Source organism: Thermobia domestica, chromosome 1, assembly GCF_964235325.1.
Source record: "Thermobia domestica chromosome 1, izTheDome1.hap1.1, whole genome shotgun sequence".
Classification (NCBI taxonomy): Eukaryota; Metazoa; Arthropoda; class Insecta; order Zygentoma; family Lepismatidae; genus Thermobia; species Thermobia domestica.
Window position 1 is genome coordinate 208,698,350 of NC_137454.1, and position 21,898 is coordinate 208,720,247.

The 21,898-nt window shown below is 37.2% G+C and overlaps 1 protein-coding gene across 3 annotated transcripts in view; it reads left to right on the plus strand.

Annotated features, from left to right (window-relative positions):
* The window catches only part of Efa6 (Exchange factor for Arf 6), a 284,205-nt gene that overhangs the window by 149,730 nt on the left and 112,577 nt on the right, over positions 1–21,898 (plus strand). For all 3 annotated transcript variants that reach the window (XM_081769243.1, XM_081769253.1, XM_081769263.1), the window contains exons 2-3: positions 9,974–10,040; positions 18,912–18,965. In XM_081769243.1, coding sequence (XP_081625369.1) covers positions 9,974–10,040; positions 18,912–18,965 — 121 coding nt within the window. The remainder of the gene's footprint in view (positions 1–9,973; positions 10,041–18,911; positions 18,966–21,898) is intronic.

The following is a 21,898-nucleotide window of genomic DNA, read 5'->3' on the forward strand; positions in this document are numbered from 1 at the left end:
GTATTGGACGGAAACAGCCTAGTAACAACTTGGCTCAAGACTCCAAATACAACTCACGCATGTTTCGCCAACACTTTAATTGTGCGAACACTAAATAAACATAAGCATTTCACTTCTGTTGCCTAGCACACATGACAGAGAACGTCTTCACTGTCTACACGCATGTCATGTTCGTAAAGTTAGATTCCAAATTTGTCTCAATGTTTCATTGAGCAGTTCAGAAAGTACAAGTCGTATATTCGAGCTTCGTCTTTGACAACGATTTATTTCTGTATTGGATACATTTTATTTTCTTAATATCATTTCATTTGGCTAACTAGTGATGCATACCCAATGGACAAGAGATAAGTTGGGTAAAGGCAAGGGCGATTGATAGATTTAGTATCCCGACATTCCCCTGGTGGGACTGAGGGAACATTGGCGCATTTTCTGTTCAGCTTATCTTTTTCTGTTTTCAGTTTACTTTACAACGATACTATGTAGAATACACAGTGTTGGGTAAGTTATTTGTAAAAATGTAACGCGTTACAAGTTACTTTACTTTCTCTTAAAATGTAACGCGTTACTTGCCCCCAAAAAGTAACTGTTACTTTTTGGTCCGAAACTTGAAAAATGTGGGAAAAAATTATGACTTCAATTTTTCGTACTACTATTACTACCACTATTATTATTATTATTATTATTATTATTATTATTATTATTATTAATTATTAATTGTTTGGCTATTATTATTGCACGTTCTGAATCGCTTTATGTAAATGCAAGAATAAGTTTTTACTTGATATATGAATATTTTCATATAATGTAATATTGATAAAATGCCATACTGCGTTACTCGTAGGGATGGACACGAACGAGTTCGAGCGAGTTTTCTTTGACACTCGATTCGACTAGAAACAGACATCTTTGAGCTCGACTCGAAAACTCGACTCGAACCAAATCCGGTGTGTAGTTTCGAGTACATTATTCAAGTATATTACATAGACAGTATAATTATTATCAATGACACTACTACTACTACTACAACTTATTATTATTATTATTATTATTATTATTATTATTAATAATAATAATAATAATAATAATTAATTTATTTATTTATTTATTAATTAATTATAACAACACTGTATATAAAAAGAAAATAGGCGGTTTGTATTTGGAAACTAAAAAACTAGTTGATTGCCAAGCTCGGTAGTCGTGAAGTCAAGGAGTCAAGGACATTGTTCACGAGCTTCTGAATTTGGGTTGAGGGTCTAGGTTGAGTATTCGGGCTCGAGCCAAACACTGTTAAAAGTTATAGGGCACTGGCCAAATATCTTCAAAACTGCTCGGCCCGGGTTTAGAATTGTCAACGACTCTAGCAGCTCGGCTCACAGCTCATTCACTATCGACCCGAACCGAAAAGAGCCGAGCCGATGGTTCACCCCAAGTGAGCCAGCTCGAGCCATCTTCTCAGTTGAGCCGAGCCGAGCTGAGCTTGTTATAAAAAATCTCTTGTGGTCTCGTTATCGAGACGAGACGAGATGCGAGCAGTGTCCCCTCTCGTAAGCAACACTAAAAGTATTCCATGGCTTTCGTTTTCCAGTGTAATCAGGCCATGGGTTCAAGACGACTTAAAACGAACGAGCCTTTATCAAACTCGACGCGAAAAACTGAATCGACTTGGAACTCGACTCGAGGATATTACCCTTGACTTGACTCGAAACTCGACTTGAATTCGAGTCGAGTCGAGTTTTAGCTTGACTCGTGTTCATCCCTATGCGTTAGAAAAAATGGTTGCTTATTATTATTCTGCTAAACTAATTATATAATAATAACAAAGTTATGTAAAATTAAAAATAAAGAATATAGAGAAACATTACACTACTCTATAATCAACGGGACTCTAGGATAACCAAACTGATCTGAAAGAGCTCCACCCGACAAACTATTTTCTAGGAATAAAGTAGGCCTGCTCATCAAAACACAGTTTATTCATATTACCCCTTACTGTAAATCGTTAGTTATGGCACCCTAGTAGTTGATAAATATTTTCCGCCGGGGCACTTCAGACACTTTACTTTTAAATTCTGTCCACCATCATCCTCAGCTCTTAAGAAAAAAGTATTCTTTCAAATGTTCGAACGGTAAAATATTTTCGTTCTCCATCTTTATAAAAACAACACCAATCAAAGTAAAATAGACTACCGGTATCATTGCACTCACAGTTCACTCACTGAATGTATTGGTTTGAAGCTGTCAAAATCTACGACAAAATCTTCCAGGTGCTTGCAATCAGTACACGTGATCTCCCTAAGACTGTCGTCATCTTCAAAAAACAGCAAGTGGCACTACGAACTTATCAGTTTCTCTGTGTGTCTGTGACTGTCGGTCATTGACATACGTAGTTCATGCTCGATTGTTTGATTCTGAGAAATTCACTTACGGGAAAAAAACATTTGTTTCAAAAAAATATATACATATATTGTAGTTACTTATCCGAAATGTAACGCGAAAAAAGTAACGCAAACTAGATACGTTACTTAAATTTTTTTAACGCGTTACCGTTAGAGTTACTTTGAAAAATGTAACGCGTTACTAGGAAACGTTAGTTAAAAAGTAACGCGTTACTTGCGTTACGTTACTTCCCAACACAGAATACATAATGTAATGATACTACTTAAAATGTGTACTAATGAGGGTACAATGATATTATTTACAGAGCTTGAGGTTAGCTTAGTTACACTCCAGATTACCAGGGGGGTTAAGTAATAAAAGCTCAGTAATGTAATTTGTTACGCAGGAAATTCAATTAATTTAAATTGAATATGTTGAATAATTATTTAATTGTTTAAAACTACGTATCAGGATGATTCTGGTTACTTAAATAAAATATAGGAAATTGAGTTTTGTATTTTATTACAAAAGGGTAATAATGATGAAATGAATTTAATGAAAGATTTGGAGTTTTAAAAAAGGGGGATAATTATAATTTTTAAAGCCGATTAACACATTGACCTGAAGGGTCTCGGTTTTTGACCGGTCGTCTCGTTAGCTGAAGGCTAACTAATTGAGACTAATATATTAAAACATGCCAATGCAAGACTGTGTGTGGAAATAGAATATCCGCTTCCTTTTCCTTCAAATGAACCTCTTTGAGAACAGATCAAAATATGGTTTTGCCTACTCACGTTTCTCTGCTTGACGCTATCCAAAGGCACTGGGGCTAGCTGCTATTTTTGGGCTGGAAAATTACGACGCACTTAAGCACTTGAGTTTGAGTGTGAAAGTCCTTGCTTCGAACCCGCCGGGAGTCTCTCTCTCCTCTTTTTGGCGTTGCCTCGCAGTCTCGGTGAATCTCCACGCTGCTCGGCACGGGACGTCGTGGTCCTGGGTTCGAACTGGCTGACGACTGTTCTCGATGTCTCCCTCAATGGAAATGGACTCGTGAGCATGAAGTCCTCCCTGGAGGTCGTCTTATGCGGTGACGTCTTTCGAGACTTGAACGTATGCCGGCTCAGCTTCTTGGACTACAGGTGCTGGCTTCAACATCAATAAAGTAAAGGCGTCGGGCCCTCTTGAGCGACGCTCGGCACGGAGTGGCGGCGTATACACTCGAATAGATAGTTATGGACTGGACTAGTAAACTTTTTAAAATTTTGCTTTCATACGGATGAGCATCCTTGTTTACTAGAATGGAATTTTAATTTTAAGCTGGTGAAAGTGTGTTTATGTAACATTCGTGTGCTTGTTTCTGGAACTAGGTTCGTTTGTTTCCTTGAATAGCAGTCTTCTAGAATTGCAACACTTATCCGGATGTTTACTGTTTCAACCAAGAAATACTAATTTCTTAATAATAAAATTGTTTTAAAATAAACTTATAATTTAGCCCATTCTAGCTTCATGTTCGCTACAATTGAACTGCCTCTGCATTGGCCGCAACAGTGAGCAATGGCTCCGTTCCATCAATATCTGATAGGCCATAGTTCTCCGGAACTGTAGAGCCCGTTATTTCTGATTTCGAACGCCTGCGAAAGGAATGCTTCCACACGTTCTTTTCTATTCCCATTACCTACTCGTACACCAAATTTGGTGCAATTACCTCCGAATGAAATCACGCCCTTCCCTCGTCAGTAGAATTCGAGCGCTGGAAAATTAACCTCGCACCCACCACATCTCGGAAACCAAGAGGAATGGACCATATACTCATATACACATTTTGCTTAGACTGACCTCCCCTATCATCTCCCAGAATATCTGCACTTCTACTTTGTTCCTTTTAGTTTTACCCTTGATCGTCGCTTAACGTGGCATCACATATTCGTAGTCTTTAAGTACTCTTGTCTCTTAGCATACTTCACTTCTTAATTTAGCTTTTTCGTTACGTGTTTTAATTTTTTATTTTCGATAATTATTTTTAAGTCTTATGTGTGATTAAACATTAATTTTATTTCCTCAGTATTTATTTTGGAACTACTTTTCTGCATTAATGACACGCGTCCCTATATCACCAGGTGAATCACTCATCCTCTACCCGGAAGACGCCTCCTATCCTAGCCTACTAGGTTTTTCAACCTAAGCATCTAACCACCAACTGGGCTTGGCAATAACCATCGCCCAGACATCTGTATTATGCTTGCCTTGCGTGGCTGCATAGAGTAGTTACAGGTGCTAGGTGCTATTAAGGCGAGTAAAGTGTGTCTATAATAATATTCCATGGGTACCATGTTCGGAACAGTGTATATAACTAAGCTCGTGAATTCCTATTCGGTGTTCTTAAACTGGAAGATATTGTTCTAATATCGGTGTTCTAATATCTGGGCTGGAAGATATTGTTAGTATTTTTGTTGATAATATACACGATTTATTTAGTTACAGTGCTTGCATGCCCATAACTATTGTTAAATTTTGAGGCAATGATAGGTATAAGTATTAATTTGAGAATTTCATATACTAGAATATCGGATGTAAATTAAGAAAGAAGAGTTCATTAAATAAAAATTACATATATCTGACTTTTCTTGTTTTAATAAGACGTTTTGTACTCTTATTAATCTGGGATTTTAGGGGGTTCGTCCGAAGAAATTCGGAAACCAAAAATTAAGGACCACCCTTATATATATATATATATATATAATATACTACATTCAATTAGTTCGTGGACTGGACGCAGTGTGGCGCTGTGGTATACACTAGAACTGATAAGTGATATCCTGGAGGAAGCAGTGGAAGTTCATCTCTCCACCGAGCAAGAGACAGGTCTGTGTATAGAGTGTAAACAGACGTACTGTTTCTGTTGTGAAAGGAGTTGATTGCGCCACGGCGGACTTGAAGAACGGGCAAACATCTAGTTCTGCCAGATACTACTCAAATCCGCTGCAGGAACTTTGCAGATAATCAGGCAGGTGTAGAGTGACAACGCCCTGGGCCGCAGTGCAGTGTGTAAATGGCATCAACGGTTTACGGAATAGAGAACCAGTTTAGAGGATCATGAACCAGTAGGTGGGTCAACACCAGTCTGAACAGAATACAAGATCGAAGAGGTTGCAATGGTTATGCGCGCTAACCGTTCGCAGTCAGTAGATGACATCGCAGCAGCAGTATGGATCAACCATGGTCGTGTTACAACATTTTGACAGATGACTTGAACATGTCGCGTGTCACTTAGCACCGTGTCCCACACATTCTGACGATCAGAAGTGCTGACGCTGATGGAACGCACCTGAATCGCATAACAGATGAAACATGGTGTGTCTACGATCCACAACTAAGAAGCCAAGTAGCCACCTGGAGCTATCATCTCCAAAAGGCAAAAACCAGAGACGAGACAGGTCAAAGAGAAAATGATGCTTGAACCATTTTGAAGGTCAGTGTGGATCTGTCTAATTGTCTGTGTTTGTATGGACGTTTACATCGAGCACAGCAACCAACTGTATATACACTAGTACAGTCAATAAATCCTTGGACTAATACCCTGAATATAGGCAACCAGTAAAACCCATGGTATTAGGGACGGATCCAGGACGGACTTGTGGGGGGCGGTGAGTTGTAATACTATTACTTAGAGCTACTTTTAAGAGCTCCAAACTTTGAGATGGGTTTTATTTATATATAAAATAAGTTTCCTCTTCGGGGGGGGGGGGGTCAATCGCCAAAAAGGATTTGATCTACATATATGAGAAAAATTTGTTATATTAAAATGTATGTATGTTCCAGCATAACTCTAGAATGCCTAGAGCAGTTTTAATCAAACCTACTTATACAATACGGAAAAAAAAGTGTTGTTGGAGTAAGACCCTTTAGCATACCTAGAGAATGGTTGAGAAGGGATGAGATAAAATGATCGATAGTAGTATCGAATAAATAGTTTTTGGGGCCCCTAAGTTCATTGGTGATAGTTCCGATTCCCTAAGTCCAACTACAGCTCCTAGTGAGAGTAAGACCTCTAGCACAGTTAGCGGAGTGAGAAAAAATGACAAAAATGATCGAAAACGACCGATACTGGTGTCGAATCCATAGTTTTCGGGGTCCTGACATGAATAGTGATACACCTGATATCGTTAAGTCCACATTATCACTTCTACGAGTGGAAAGGGAGTGACCTGTAAAAATGATACAAAACTACCGATATTAGCGTCGCATCCATAGTTCTGGTACCTCTGAAATAAATAGTCACATACTCGATACCGTTGAAGTCCAAGTTCAGCCCTCATCGGCATGGGGGGTGAGAAGGGATGAGAAATAAAATGTCTCAAATGACCGAGATTAGTGTCGAATCTATAGTTTTCGGTGTCACTAAGCTATTAGGTGATAATTAGAAGACATTTAAGTGTAAGATTAGGCAAGAACGGGCATGTCAGCTAGATTTGGGAATGTACAGGGGAAACACCATGGACTTCGATCGTATCGGATGTATGCATATGAATGTATATTCCAGCGTAACTTTGGGATGCCTGGAGCAATTCAAGCCAACTTGATAGACATTTAACTTACAATCTGAAAAAAATAAAATATGGGGATTAAACAGGCCAGGGGTGGGTATTGGATAAAGTAACATGTAAAAACAAACCAAAACAACTGATATTAGTGAGCAATAAATAGTTTTCGGAGTCTTCGAAATGAGTGGTAACGCTCCAATGTTGTTTAAATCGAAGTTCAGTCCAGAGATGGCGTCGATCAATGGAAACGTCGACCTACAATCCACCGTGACTTACCTACGACCCACTGATCTACTCTGTCTATGGTTTATCCACATCGGCATAGAGGATGGCGGTGAAAATGTCGAAAATGACTTAGATTAGTGTCGAATCCATAGTTTTCGGAATCAGAAAACGTCTGACCCGTTTGAAATTTCTTTAAATCATAATTATTAATTAGTACCCACGACAAGCTGGGTTTTTGAATCACATCAGTTTCATTATAGGGCTTATTCTAGTGGTATAGGATGATCCAAAATTATGCCAAAATTATAAAAATATCTTTTTGTATTTCAGCTAGTAGTGAGTCCTATCTTATACGAGGCTGTATAAGATAGAGTTACTGTTTCAAGGTGAAATTACTCACTCGGCCACAAAAGGAGCACAGAAGCCGCATCCATCCTCCACTTTACCATAAAATGAATTGTTTTCTGTAGCTTTAAAATAAACCAATAATAGTTATTGTTGATGTATTGATTGATTAAAGCAGACTATTTGAGACAAAACTTACTGCTTAAAGTGGTATATTTTTATAAGAGAGTTAGTAGTCAGGACCATACACACAAATCCAGGCCACGAAGGAGTATGCAACACTTATTTTTGCACAGTTTTCGATTAAGTATGATATTACAAGGAAATTTATTTTCTTCCCAAGCTGTGACAAAAAGGATCTTTTCCGGTTCATTAGTGTTAGCTCTAAAAATGCACAGCAACAATTCGTTTTTTGTTGGAATCATTCCTGTTTGTCGATTCGAATGCTTTTGAATGTGGTGTTGTAGGCTATCGATATTCTGAATTTTGATACAGCAGATCATGCAAGCTTTCCAAGTATTGACATTAGCTTAAACGTTTTTCACCCAGCCGCAGGAGAGTTGGTTGGAGTTCTGTGATGAGTGGATAAGCACTTATTTCTTGAAATGTTGGAACAAAGCTGTAATAAGTAAAACAATTCGGTACTGTGTGACACTAGAAATATGTAGGAGGTCAACTAGTAGTGATGTAATGCATCATTTTATTAAGTGGGCGGTTGGAAACGATTCAAACTAGTAATTTTAATGTAGCTGGAGTTGGAATTTAAATTGTTGCAATAAATAAATAAAATTTAAGTTCTAATTGATGTCATCATCGTAGTGTTCAAGCATGTAAGCAGCGTGTAAGTTGTTATATTGAGTTTTACCATTGAACCAAGCGAAGAACAGAACTGCATCTCGTCTAAATCAACAGTGCTGCCTAATGTTGGATGTTGGTCATTATCATTATAAATTGAAAGTAATATTTTAAAATTACTTGCCTGTTAACTACATAGAAGTTAAGAGTTTTAACTTTTTCTGATTGTAAGTAAACTTAATACAATAAAAAAAACTATAAAAGTGAGTCAAATAGTATCTGCAAAATCGTATTAAACAACAAATAGCTTGTTTCCAGATCTTTTCTTACAGGCCAGAAAAGCTTAATGTGCAATATGACACCACTGCAATCGGATACTTAAATTTCTGCAATACATGAATGGTCTTGAAAACAACTATTATTTCAAAACATTTTATGGATAGTATCTGGCTCATTTTAAAAATGTTGTTGTTAATTGTCTTATAGTTACTCACTAAAATTTTTTAAAAAATTAAGAAATGTGTAGCGAAGGGTCTTAATTTACAACTAATTGCCTACATCAGATTTTTATCAACATGAGACGCTTAGCACGTATAGTTGGGATCCATAAACATAGATCCAGATCTCACATAACACTCAATAGTAAAGTAACTAAGTAACTATTTGACCTAAATAAGCGCAGAATCTTAAATCTGCTATTTGTAAGTGTTTAACAAGAGACTGTTATGTGTTAAACCAAGAATTTAATTGATAAATATACAAAGATTAGAAACGTAGAAAGTTAGACCGACATTTCTTAACGATTGTCAAACAAGGAAATGGTATTTATTATGCATGATTCGCATTGTTTGGAATATTGGAAAGATATTTTAATTCTGTTCTTTTTTATAAGCAATGTATTGAAGCTTTTGTATTTTTTATATTTCGTTAGCCGAATTTAATGATTCGTAAAATTCAAGCCAGTATAAGTAGAATATATATATTCTACATAATAGGAAATATCTTCCTTTATAATTACTCTAGTAACAAAGGAATGCAATTCATAAATCTTTTCCATTCCTGCTGTGATTTTATCTCCCTTTCGCCTCAATATGATGTGTGGGGCTTACGTGCTTCACGGTTTGAAATGCTTATCGATCGATTCAAAGCGGTTTATGGGGTTACTGTACTGATGTCTCGTGGCATTTTACAGAACCACGAAATATAAGCTTGTCAAATGCTTTCCTCATTTTACTACAACTATGTTCAATTCTTTTAAGAATTTACTGTTTTCAATAACACATGATGCCACGTTTCGAAATTGTATAATTTCAAAATTTTTAAAGAGAAATATATTTCTTCCAAAATAGAAATAAAAGTGTTTCAAAGTAGAAATCGGCAGGAGCTTGTACTTTTTTAAGTAAATAAAACAAATTTTGATGTGAATGCGTTGAAGGGGACAGTGAAAACAGCACGTTACACCACAACATTCTTTTATCTAGATCGATTTCTAGACTATGTAATGTCAGCGTTACAACATGTAGAACTTTGTGTGAATGAATCATTTAATGATTCATTCTTATTGATTCTTGGCTCAGCCGAAGCGAATCCTTTAATTCAGTGCAGTGTTTTATTCTGTTGTATTATGTAGATATTTAAGATTTGCATAAAACATACAATTTATATTCGTTTCTTCTTTTCTTTCATTGCAGCTGGAAGCCGGCGATGTAATATTAGAAGTAAATGAAAAAGATGTATATAAATTCACCACCAAAGAAGGTAATTTATATTACTAGTAAAAGTGTATTATATCGTGTAAATTTGCAATAAATAATAGTATATTCTAATTTTTTATTGTCTTTTCGCTATTGTTTGTGCAAGCTGAGTGAAAGAATGATGATATAAATAAATAATAATAAATAATAAAATTTAAATCCCTGGCTAAATCTTAATATGCTAGGGATTTTGAACTAAACCCAGACGCACAAACTATACAAAGTATGATACGGTTTTTCTCAAAGTTACACGCTTTATTTACTGAATATTAGACACCGCGGCTCAATCGAACTTCTAGCACAAGAATTTAAATCAAATGTGAACAGTCTGTACTTTCATCAGAAATCACAGCAATACTCCTATTAAAATTGTTTGTACTTTGCACTGTAGGGATGTTTTAGCAGTTGTTAGGATTTTCTTTTTCATTCGCTTTTTCTGTTTTTCATTATGCTTTTGTCCTGTGTCACAACAACACGAAGTCATAGAAAATTAAATTACTAAATCAGAATTAACAGATTTCAGTTTCGATAGTATCGCCTGAACTTATTTGAGAGTGTTGGAGCTTTGGTTGTATCTCGAGAACGAAAGAAGGTGATGGAAAGACGAAGTTCAGATTTAAAATCATCACCCTGATTTAAATCCAGCACCCGTGCATTTTCAATCCATGACTAGAGACGAATGTCTAAATACTAAAGACAGGAAAAATAAAATAACAAATAGGCACTTAAAGTTAATAAAATCTAAGTCGAAATAATAAAGATAAATATTCAGCGACATACAAAAACTAAAATGTTTCTGTAGTTTGCAGATTATTTCAAAGGAAGAAGTATTAAATACTTTCAACTTATATCTAATATAATGTATTATGACAAGAGTGCGGAGTTGTTCAACATTTTACACACACAACCGAAGAAAAGAAATTATTAGTTACTTAAAATGAGTATGCAGAATGTAACTGAATAAATGTAACGAACAAGCAAAAAAGGGCCTTTGAACATTTAACGTATTGAGCATATTGGCAGAGTTAGCGAGGGCCGAAAGCGTGGTAACAGTAAGTTCGAAGCGGTAGATATCGTCATGTATGGAGCCACAAACGTACATTCGTCGGGCACATCACAGATGTTTAGTGTCCGTTATGGACAGCAATGCATGCATGACAACGCCGGATCATGAATTGGCGTACCCATTCGAAGATAACTGGGTCATGGCTAACAGTTGCACAGGCGTTATGGAAACTCTGTTCCAAGTTGGTGACATCGTTGACAGGGGTGGCATACATTACACTTTTAATATGTCCTCACAGATAAAAATCTAGTGGAATCAAATCCTGAGAACGAGCAGGCCAATACACTGAACTTCCACGCCAAATGCTGTCATGAGAAGTTATTATTTAAGTACCGGCGGACATTCACACTCAAGTGCGCGGGAGCAACATGCATGTACCACATGTTGCGGCGAATCACTGAGGGAAAATTGTTCAATAATTCGGGCAGTGTATCCTGCAGGAAGATCAAATACTGTGCTACATTCAGTCTTGGCAGGGCAGCTTGTATGGCCCGATCAGTTAATTATAGACAATACCACACCATACACTGAGTCCAAATTGGTGTTGATCATGGCAGCCGTACCACTAGATGTGGATCTGCCCACATATGTGTGTTGTGAATGTTGACGATACCATCCCTTCCAAACATGGCCTCGTCAGTGAACAGTACTGATACCTGAAACAGCATGATGGTAGTGGTCTATTGAATAAACCACTGGCAGAATGCTTCACGTGGTTGAAAATCCTCTTCTGTTACTCTTGTACCCTTTGCAGGTGGTATGAGTACAAGGCATTTTCATGTAAGTATGCCACACAATCATGTGACTAACATACATTTCACGGCTAAGTTCCCTCGTATTCGTAAGTGGCTCATTGTCTGCAGCTTCTATCACACGTTCGTCCATAACAGGTAAATCATTGCCTTATTCTTTACCGTGATTCTGTGGTCACACAGAACATCACATACTTTCTTCCAATTTCGACATTTCTCGCATTCTGTATATTATTTCCATGTCCAAATCACCATCCTTGGCAACATGTGATTCTAAGTATTTTTTCCACTTCATTTAATCTTTCTTTGTGTATTTTACTTCCTCGTTTCCTTCTTCGTTGAACTCGAGATATTCACAAGTAACACTTCGCTCTTTTGAATCCGGAATGGCGTAATGCGATACATATTCTGAAGCCAACCCTAATTAAAATGCATATGGATTCCCAGCGTCAGTCAGGAATGATCGGAAGTTATCGGCTTGTAAAGTTAACATAGGAATCCATAGAAACCATTCCATGTGAAATCAACCAAATAATAATAATAATAATAAAAAAAACTCGTCTCACCGTCAGAATTGGATGAAATTTGGTGTACATGTTGGCCCCTATAAGAGATGATCATGCGCCAAATTTTAGTCCTGTATCAACTGTAGTTTCAGAGTACAGGGTGGCAAAAAATGGACAGATTTGTTTTTTTGTAGAACCTTGTTAGCTTCAATTGGTCATATCTCCTGTAAATATTGAGCTAAAGAGAAAAGAATAGACTACAAGATATGTCAGGAACATTTATTTGAAAATCAAATATTTTCCGGAAAACTCCGGGATAAGTTTGCATCAGTGATATCTCAGAAAGGTCCCATTTGATTTCCTTGAAATTTGGTACCAAGGTAGCCTCGTATGTCCGGTATAAGTGTGCCAAATGTCAACTTGGGCCAAGAATGGGCTTGGAGTCTACAATGATTTTCGTGTGACCATGTCGGGAGAGACACCTGGGGTGCCAATGTGACAACTTGCCAATTTGTCATTACTGGTGAAGTAAGGTGTAACTGACCTAGCAGTAATGTTTTTCTGGTGCAGTTTGTAATTCACTAATCCTGTGGGGCTTTTAAGAACATTTCACTATCCATTGTAGTACATTGCATTTGCTTAAATATGTGAAAATTCTAGAAGGTTCTAGAAAGTTCTAGAATCATCTGGAACATTCTGGAAGATTCTCGAATCATCTGGAACATTCTAGAACAGTCAGAAACATGCTAGAATGTTGGTATTGAAGGTGCACTAAAAAGGAATGCTGCAAAAGCAAGCCTTCAAAGACCGTACACAAATCAGACCATGACTCCACGCCAATTGTATAACTGGGCTACGAATAACAGCAAGGATTCTGAAATGGAGTATGTGTACTGCACAGAGGGGGGAACATGAAGAGGAAGCCACCTTCGTAAAGGACAGATATGATGCAGCTCGACGGATTCCTGGAACCCGTAAATTTCACTCTACAGTTCCTGCGTGTCAAAGAAAGGTCGCAATGAGGCAATATGCTTCTAAACCTGGCTTTAAGGAAGAGTTAGTAATTGCAGCAGATGGCTCACAAGCTGGCATTACCATTGATAGAATCAGGGGCTTTGTTACTTGCACCAATGGTGGCGTCTAGTGACTTGCTTGTGTTCTGCAAGTCGACGAGACACATGGAACAGCAAAGTTATTTTTTCTGAGACCTCGTGGATCAGCACGTTCCTTTGTATATCCAGATATGCCAGATGAGCTCTCACTGCCTGCTTGTGATATCATCTCTCTTGTTGATCCCATAACTGCAACTGGTCGTACATACACTAACTCACTCACTCTATGGCCTATGGAACCCGGAAGTTCAATGCCGCGCTCACAAAAGCTCTCCACTGACTTCTATCCTTAGCTAACTGCATCCAGTTTCTACTTTGTATTCCAATCTCTGCGATCCCAGTCCCCGCCAAGTGAACTTTGTGGTGGACAAACACCGTGTGCGTGGGTTTTCTCGGGCTCTCCCGTTTCCTCCCAGTTTTTTCATTCCACCATTTCATTCATTACTCATCATCACCGTCTCCTTTAGCCTAACCGGCATAACCGTGGGACGTAAAACTCTAAGATTTTATTTTTCATTTTCCAATCTCTGCGAGATTCATCTTAATGTTGTCCTCCCGTCTGCGCCTAGGTCTTCCTAATGGTCGTTTTCCAAATGGTCTTCCAGGCAAGACTTTGAAAGCGTTTCTACTTTCTTCCATTCTAGTTACATGTCCTGCCCATCTAAGCCTCCTAGACTTGACGACCCTAACAATGTTGGATAAACCGTATAAATTATGCAGTTCCTCGTTATGAAGTTTCCGTCATTCTCCATTCCCGTTCCTCTTGGGTCCGAATATTCGTCTCAGGATCTTGTTCTCAAATATTTTCAGTCTTATGTTCTTCCCTCAGTGTAAGCGACCATGTTTCGCAACCATACAGAACAACGGGCATAATTATCGTTTTGTATATTTTAAGCTTCAAATTCCTTGACAGAATTCGCGGCGACAAGAGATTTTGAACCGAATAGTAACACGAATTCCCTGCTTTGAGTCGACATTTAATTTCTTCGTCAATATGATTTTCCTCTGTTAATATTGATCCTAGATATTTGAAACTATCCACTTCATCAAAAGTATTATTTAATATTTTAAAGCATCCATAATTTACTGTATTACGGTCCCAACGCACTTCCATGTATTTTTTTTTTAGTTTTCTCTGCATTTACTTCTAAACCCATGTCCCTGCAAGCATTTAGTAAGATCTCTGCATTTCTTTCTATTGTTCTCCTATCATCCCCTATTAAATTTACATCATCAACATATGCCATAACCTGGTGAATACCGTTCAACTCTAGACCCTTGTTGCTATCTTTGATTTTCCTTCTAGCGTATTCCAGAACAAAGTTAAATACAGGTAATAATGGCGACAACGCATCTCCTTGTTTCAGGCCATATTCGACGTGAAAGCTCGTGGACAAAAAATTTCCTACCCGGACTTTACTTTGGGACTCATTTAAACATATCTTAATTGATCTAATTAGCTTTTTCGGTATTCCAAGTTCTATATTCGGCCGTACATACACGCTCAACAAAAAAGAGATGGAAGAAGCCAGTCGACTGCTTCAACACAGGCACTACTGACAATTGATCACTTGTAGCAGGTCAGTGATAGCTAAATATTTCTTCTGCCACTTGGCACTCCAGATATCTCTTCCGACATGGTCACACGAAAATCATTGTAGACTTCAGACCCATTCTTGGCCCACGTTGACATTTGTCACACTTTTGCCGGACATATGGTGCTACCTTGGTACCCAATTTCAAGCAAATCAAATGGGCTTTTCTGAGATATCACTGATCCAAAATTTTCCCGGAAGATGATATTTGATTTTCAGATAAATATTCCTGACATATCTCGTAGCGGACGACTGGAGCCCCGTTCAGTGGCAAATATAATTACTTTCCGGTCTTACTCTATATTCTTGCGGACTGAATACATATAGAAAAAAACTACTTATCCTATCTATTTCCTTTTTATTCATTATGCGGTCGATTTGTAACTGTAAAATAGTAATTTTCACCACTTCCGGTGTGAAAATAGATAAAAAAAAAAAAAACTATAGACAAAACTGATTAGTGCGACTCTGAATCTGTGTCAAAAAACTGCATTTTGATATCGCTCATCAGTTTTGCTCTATGGAAATAAGTATTGAAACGAAGTACTAACACATTTCACCCACTTCCGGTTTTGGTAGTGTTACAGATTGGTGATGGTATGTTCTCACGAGACGCTGAATGGATTGCTAAAGGCCCCTTGTCGCTACCTATTACCGTTTTGTTCTATGGCAACCATCGTTGAAACCGGAAGCTTTATTTTTACCACTTTCGCTTTCAGTCGAGTGTTAACAGAGTAAGTGGCACCTATTTTGAGGGCGATGAATCGATTTCAAAAAGCGCCTTTTACTCTTACCTCTTACAGTTTTTGCTCTGATATCTGTATGTAGATGGACGATATAATCTCTCTAAACTTCCTACACTTATGCATACCATAGTTTTGGAGGTCTAATAACATAAATTATAATAGTAGAATACTCTAAGGTTTTATAAAATAGTAACTCTATATAATTCGTAGCATTGTTGCTGCCGTTGGAGGCATTGACTGGTAGTACAGTCTATCTCAAATTTTATTTTAACTAATTATTAAACCGTTCATTATTTTTAAATTCTAAAATTTCGCGAAACAACCTAATGGTGCTACGCGATATGCCGGTTGGAAACCGCTGCCTTAGCAGCATATTGTGGAAAGAAATTATCTTTCGCCGTGGTCCGATTTGTGCGTAAGTTGCCGAGTTAGAGCCGTTGGAGTGAGTTTGTGCTTAAGCCGTACGTTGGATTACTAACCTAGCTACAGTGATGGAGTTAGAACAATAACGTGTGTGCGGTAAATTTTGCGTACAACTTGAGAACTGTTACGGAAACATTCCAATCGGAAACATTAACTAATCTTTCCGATATAACTGTGATACATTTAAACACTTTGCGATTGACAGGACTCGATTGCTGAGAATCCAAGGACTTGCCTTCTTCCATATCACCATACAACTTCCATAGTGAGAGAGTACGAACTGTTATCCATAAAAATCATCGTTTAACTTTCCATAAAATTACTAATAAAGTTGGCAAGTGTTGGTCTTGCTATCAAATCTTAACCTTGAAACCTCAAATATATCGCGTCAGTGCAAATAGCGTTCCGCATTTGGAGACGGACGGTCGAGAGGAGATTCGAATTTTAATCAAACAGGAACTTCTTACCAAAACAAGTGACAATGAAACTTTCCTCAAGAAAATCATGACTTCAGATGAGAGCGGGTGTAACAAAGAGATAGTCTTTGGCGGTGAATAGGGAAACGGAGAGAGAGAGAGAGATAACCCTCCTAAAGGAACGTAAATGAGTAAGTTAAACATTATCAATGTGATGGTTGTGTTTTTGACTAGAAAGGCATTGCTTACCATGAATTCGTACCAAGGGATCAGACGTACCAAGAAATGCTAACCGATAGATGCTGTGCGTATGAAGAAACCTGAATTGTAATTTGCCGCCAACGATACATTGATTTGTGCCGTCAGTAGGAAATCGAGAGATCTAAGCAAAGTTACATATCAGGAGCGGAAAAGGATGATTTCGTCAGTTGTCGAAAGGTGTTCACCAAACGACATTTATAATATGGACTAAACTTATTTAAGCTCGATCAATGTGAAGTGGTCAAGTTAGTAAAACAACAGAAAGAAAATACATCACACACATTCATAATACTGTAATGTACATATTTCGTATATTTAGCAAATATATATATATATATATATATATATATATATAACTCCATAATAAAACTCCGTCTCCTACTTAAGACCGGTTGTAGCTTAATAAACTGTCCACTGTTACACAATAAATAGAATTGTTTGAGGGAATTGCATTTTCTATAAGGAAAAGAACTAAATCAAATTATTTAATATCACATAAACCATGCATATCACCAAGAACTTTTGTCATAACATAAATCTGTTTTATTTTAGCCACAGTGAAAAGCGATTTCGGGGTGGTAAGTGATTGAACTTTCAGAATTATATTTCCTACGTAACTATTTGATAGCTTTCCAATGTTCGAAATCTTCCTTTTTATAAGAGTATACAATCTTGTAAGAAAATAATCTCTCTTTTCTTTGACATATCTTATTATCTTGTTTGTCGAAGAGTTCTGAAAGGAAGATGATGGATTCCACGATCTTTTAATAAGACACTTTTAATATGATCGTATTGGGTTGGAGCGATTAAAATGTCTGCATTTTACATCTGGTGGGAAACTACTCTCTATAACGCAACCAACGGATAGACCGAAATCATGCATACGATTTCCCTACATATGCAGAAATCACATTGGGGTGCCTAATCAATCAAGTGAGAATGTGCTATTGAACACGGTCGTGTGATGGTGTACTAGTATGAACACATAATTGCGAATTATTTTCCTTTATGAGTTAAAACTGGGACATTCTGCGCATGTACCGCAAAAAGCGTTAACAATGCCATTTTGGCCAGGAGTGATAACCCTGCACTGCTGGTTTGTGAAATTTTATGCTGGTGACGTAATATTGAAAAATGAAGTCCGCTGCTACGAACCAAAAGCATGTTTCATGAGCTTCTCAGGAACACCGTTGAAACAGATCCTCAGAAAAATGTTCGTGCAGTTGCAGACGAGGTGGGCATACATCATGCCCCTGTCATTCAGCGGCTCCGCACAATTAGTAAGGTGAACTTCCGGGTGCCTCATGAATTGACACAGGACAATAAGAGTCACCGTCAGAACTGTTCAGTTCTCTTAGTATATGGAGTGCTTGAGAATGCTTCCAGCGTTGGTTTGTCACTTCTGATGAATCTGGTGCGACAATCGTAAACGGTCAGGACCATCGTTGAATCGTGATCAATGTCCAGAACAGTTTCCAAAACAATCACTCTACCTGCAGAAGGTGTTATCACTGATATGGTAGTCTACGGTGGAGATGATCCATCATGTCTTTCTCTGTCGAGGCGAAATCGTCACTATGAGAATCGGTACAGTGCTGAACTTCACGAAATGCAAAATGCAATTCAAACTTATCCGCAAGCTTTCGGCTGATATCTCTCCCAGTGAATACCGTCTCTTCTCAGCAACTAGATCACTTCATAGCATGAAATATCTGATGACCGAGTGATACAACGTGTGGTTAATGTCTTCTTCGCATCACAAACTCCAGACGTCTATCGTCATAGAATTCAATCATTGGCTGAACGATGGCCTAAAATGTGCCTATAGCCAGCGATTACTTTGACCAACCAAATATTTTAGTTTCTATTTTATGGCGTTTCAAAGTAACACACGACATGCGGACATTTCAATCGACCAATCTCGTACTGTGCTTTAGTTTGTAAAAGACTTGAATAATATGAAATATCTTAATTTCTTTACTTTCTTTCTTTCTTTAGTTCTGAAGTGTCTTCGGTTGTCAGGGGAAATTGTAACGTTAAAATTAAAGAAAGGTAAGATTAACAGCATTTTATTTAGTATGATACAGCTCGAAAGCAAGAAAATAAATTGTAAAAATAAATATATATGTAATTGTAAATAATATGCAACAAAGAAGAGTTTCTGTCCTTTTAGTAAGTGTTCTTATATTTTTTGAAGTTCCAACTTTTCGTGAAGTACATCAGTTATAATGCATTATACAGTATTTATCAAACCTAGAGAATTGTAACACACATTTAAAAAAAAATGTTTTAAATAAAGCATTGTAATATTAGTTCACGAATTAAGCCAACCTGTTTTTATATTCCTTGGTATATGTAAAGAAATGAACTTTCAGTATTTGACTTCATAACTGTTGAAGAACTTGCAAATTTGCAGCAACGTAAAGTGTTCATATTAGTGCAAAAGTATTACACTTTTAGGATCACGTTTGTGAAAGTAGCGTTAAACTTTCAGAAAATAACATATAATCATAATAAGGGTTTGTTTATGAAGCTTCACAAATTACCTTAGCGTTTTCTGGTCCTCCGTTTAATGTCCTGCTGAAAAGAGTAATGGATTGCAAATTACACCTGCCCTTAGAGCCAAGTGCCAGGCGTAACTTACCTAGTATAATTTCGTGATCTTGAGTTCCTAGAAAATGGGAATTGGTATTATAAATTGATAAACAGTTACTATTGAAATTCGTGAAAAGAGAGAGATTATAATTAGTATTTCAAAGTTGAAATCTAGAAAAGAAACCTGACATTTAAACCCTAATAGCACTATTAAAATTGTTCTTAAATGTGCATCTGACTCTATGCGTTTGTAAAGAAAGATAATTATACAAAGTCGTCCAGATAATATGTGACGCTCACAACTATTTCAAATGTATCTACGTTTCTCCTGTATTATTTCTATTATTAGAGGGAGATATTTGTATAGAGCAAACATTATTATTATTATTATTCACACATTACCTATATAGTAAGTAACTAATATGACGAAAGAATTTAATGTACTGTAAGTTTTGTTGTAAAAGAGAAATATTGTGTAAAACCTTCTTAAACATTCCATTTGAGTTAATAAGAAAGAAAAATGTTCGCCACCCATTTTGGAAGACCAATGCGGAGTATAGATCACTTTAATTATTTATTAATTCAGGAGGGTGCACATTTATGTATGTACTACTACATTCTTGTTTTGCATTGTTCTTATTTTTGCAGCTCAATCAGTGTGGAAGAATTGGTGAAAACTTGGGCAAATTCGCGCAAGGCAGGTAGAGTGACTTATATTACGTACGTTCGGGTTATTTATTTGTGCTACCGCACTTTCAAGGAAGTCACACCTGACCACATTCAGTTTTACTATTTTAATCAGATATAAACGTTTTCGTTGTGATACTGGTTTGAATAGCGCTAGAGATGAACCAGTTGCGCTCCAAAATAATTATGAATCATTCAAACTTTTTGTGAGAAGAATGTGTGGTTTGTTTCATGCGTGTTGCTTGATTGCATTTTTGTTTTGTTACTCATACGCTTGACGTGTTAGAAGCAAGTCTCTCCTAGTGTGAAGACTTTGAGGAATATATAAAATAACGCATGTATTAAATTTTTTAAAAATAAGTTCATGTTCTTTGCCTCTAATTATGCACTGCCACATACGAATTTGTAAATCAACATGTCAGTTGGTGGAAGGGAGTTTACGGTACCTTTTAAAATAAATAGTTTGGTGAAAGAAGTCATTATTTTGTGTTGATCGGTGTGGAACACTATAACATAATAATATCGTCCTTGCCCACTTTTCTTCGGAAACAATTTGCTTAATACTTACAAGGGAGGGCACCCCGGTGTAACACACCGATTTTGATAAGATTGCACAGACGTAGAGAACATCGAAAAAGAAGCGACATGTATTTTTTTATATCGGCCAAGAAGCTCATTGAAAGGGTCAAATAGGGGCATAAATATGGGGTCAAAATGATATTATGTGGAATAGGTCCGTATTTAGGTAAGTGCTATTGTGCTCGAGCACAGGGCGGCAAAATTTTGGAATTCTTTCTAAGATTCACAATAAAGTAATATTTAAAACTAGCAACACGCAGAGTCCAGCGCAAGCGCGAGAAAATATGTTAATGTGTTTAATTCGCTCTAGTTACAGTAGCTACTATTTAGCTACCTTATCTGATTATTTTTAAAAAGTCATCCTCTCCCACCCTCACCCCAAAGGGTGAGGATGAACTTGAACTTCATGAAAAGTGATATCGTTAAACTCAGAGACCTCGAAAACTATGAATTCTACACTAATATATGTCGTTTTTGATTACTTTTAAAATCTCGCCCCCTCCCTGGGAATTGGAGTACGACATTGGAGTTAAATTGGATTAAAACTGTTACTATTCATCTCAGCGACCCCAAAAACTATGAATTCAACTCTAATATTGGTCGTTTTCTGGGGCGGCAAATTATTTAGAGCACAGGGGAGCACAATATATAATACGGCCCTGATGTGGAATATAGCGAGAACGAGAAGAGATAGCGAAAAAGGTTAAATGTACAAAACACTACCTATAGTCGACGCAAGGCAATGAGGTATAACAGACCCATGCGGAATAAGGAGAACATCCGGAAATAGATCAGTCACATGTACAACATTGTCACAATGTGTTACGGAAATGAGTGAAGAGGTTGGCAATTAGCAGGAAGAAAGAAGGAACGAAAACAGAAAATACGTGTTTTTGCTTTGGGTACAGGTCGCTCGTATGCGAAAGACACGCAGATTCATCTCAATGCACGAAGATGGAAGAACAGGCAGGAAGAATGCAAACGCCGTTTGTATAGACAGCCAGCGAGACAGTACTACGCAATGGGTTGCATATATCGCGTAATAGAAACAACAATGAGATGGATGTTGAAAGCGAAAATGTGTGTAGACTGTAGTAACACAAAAACAAAAATGTTACTATTAC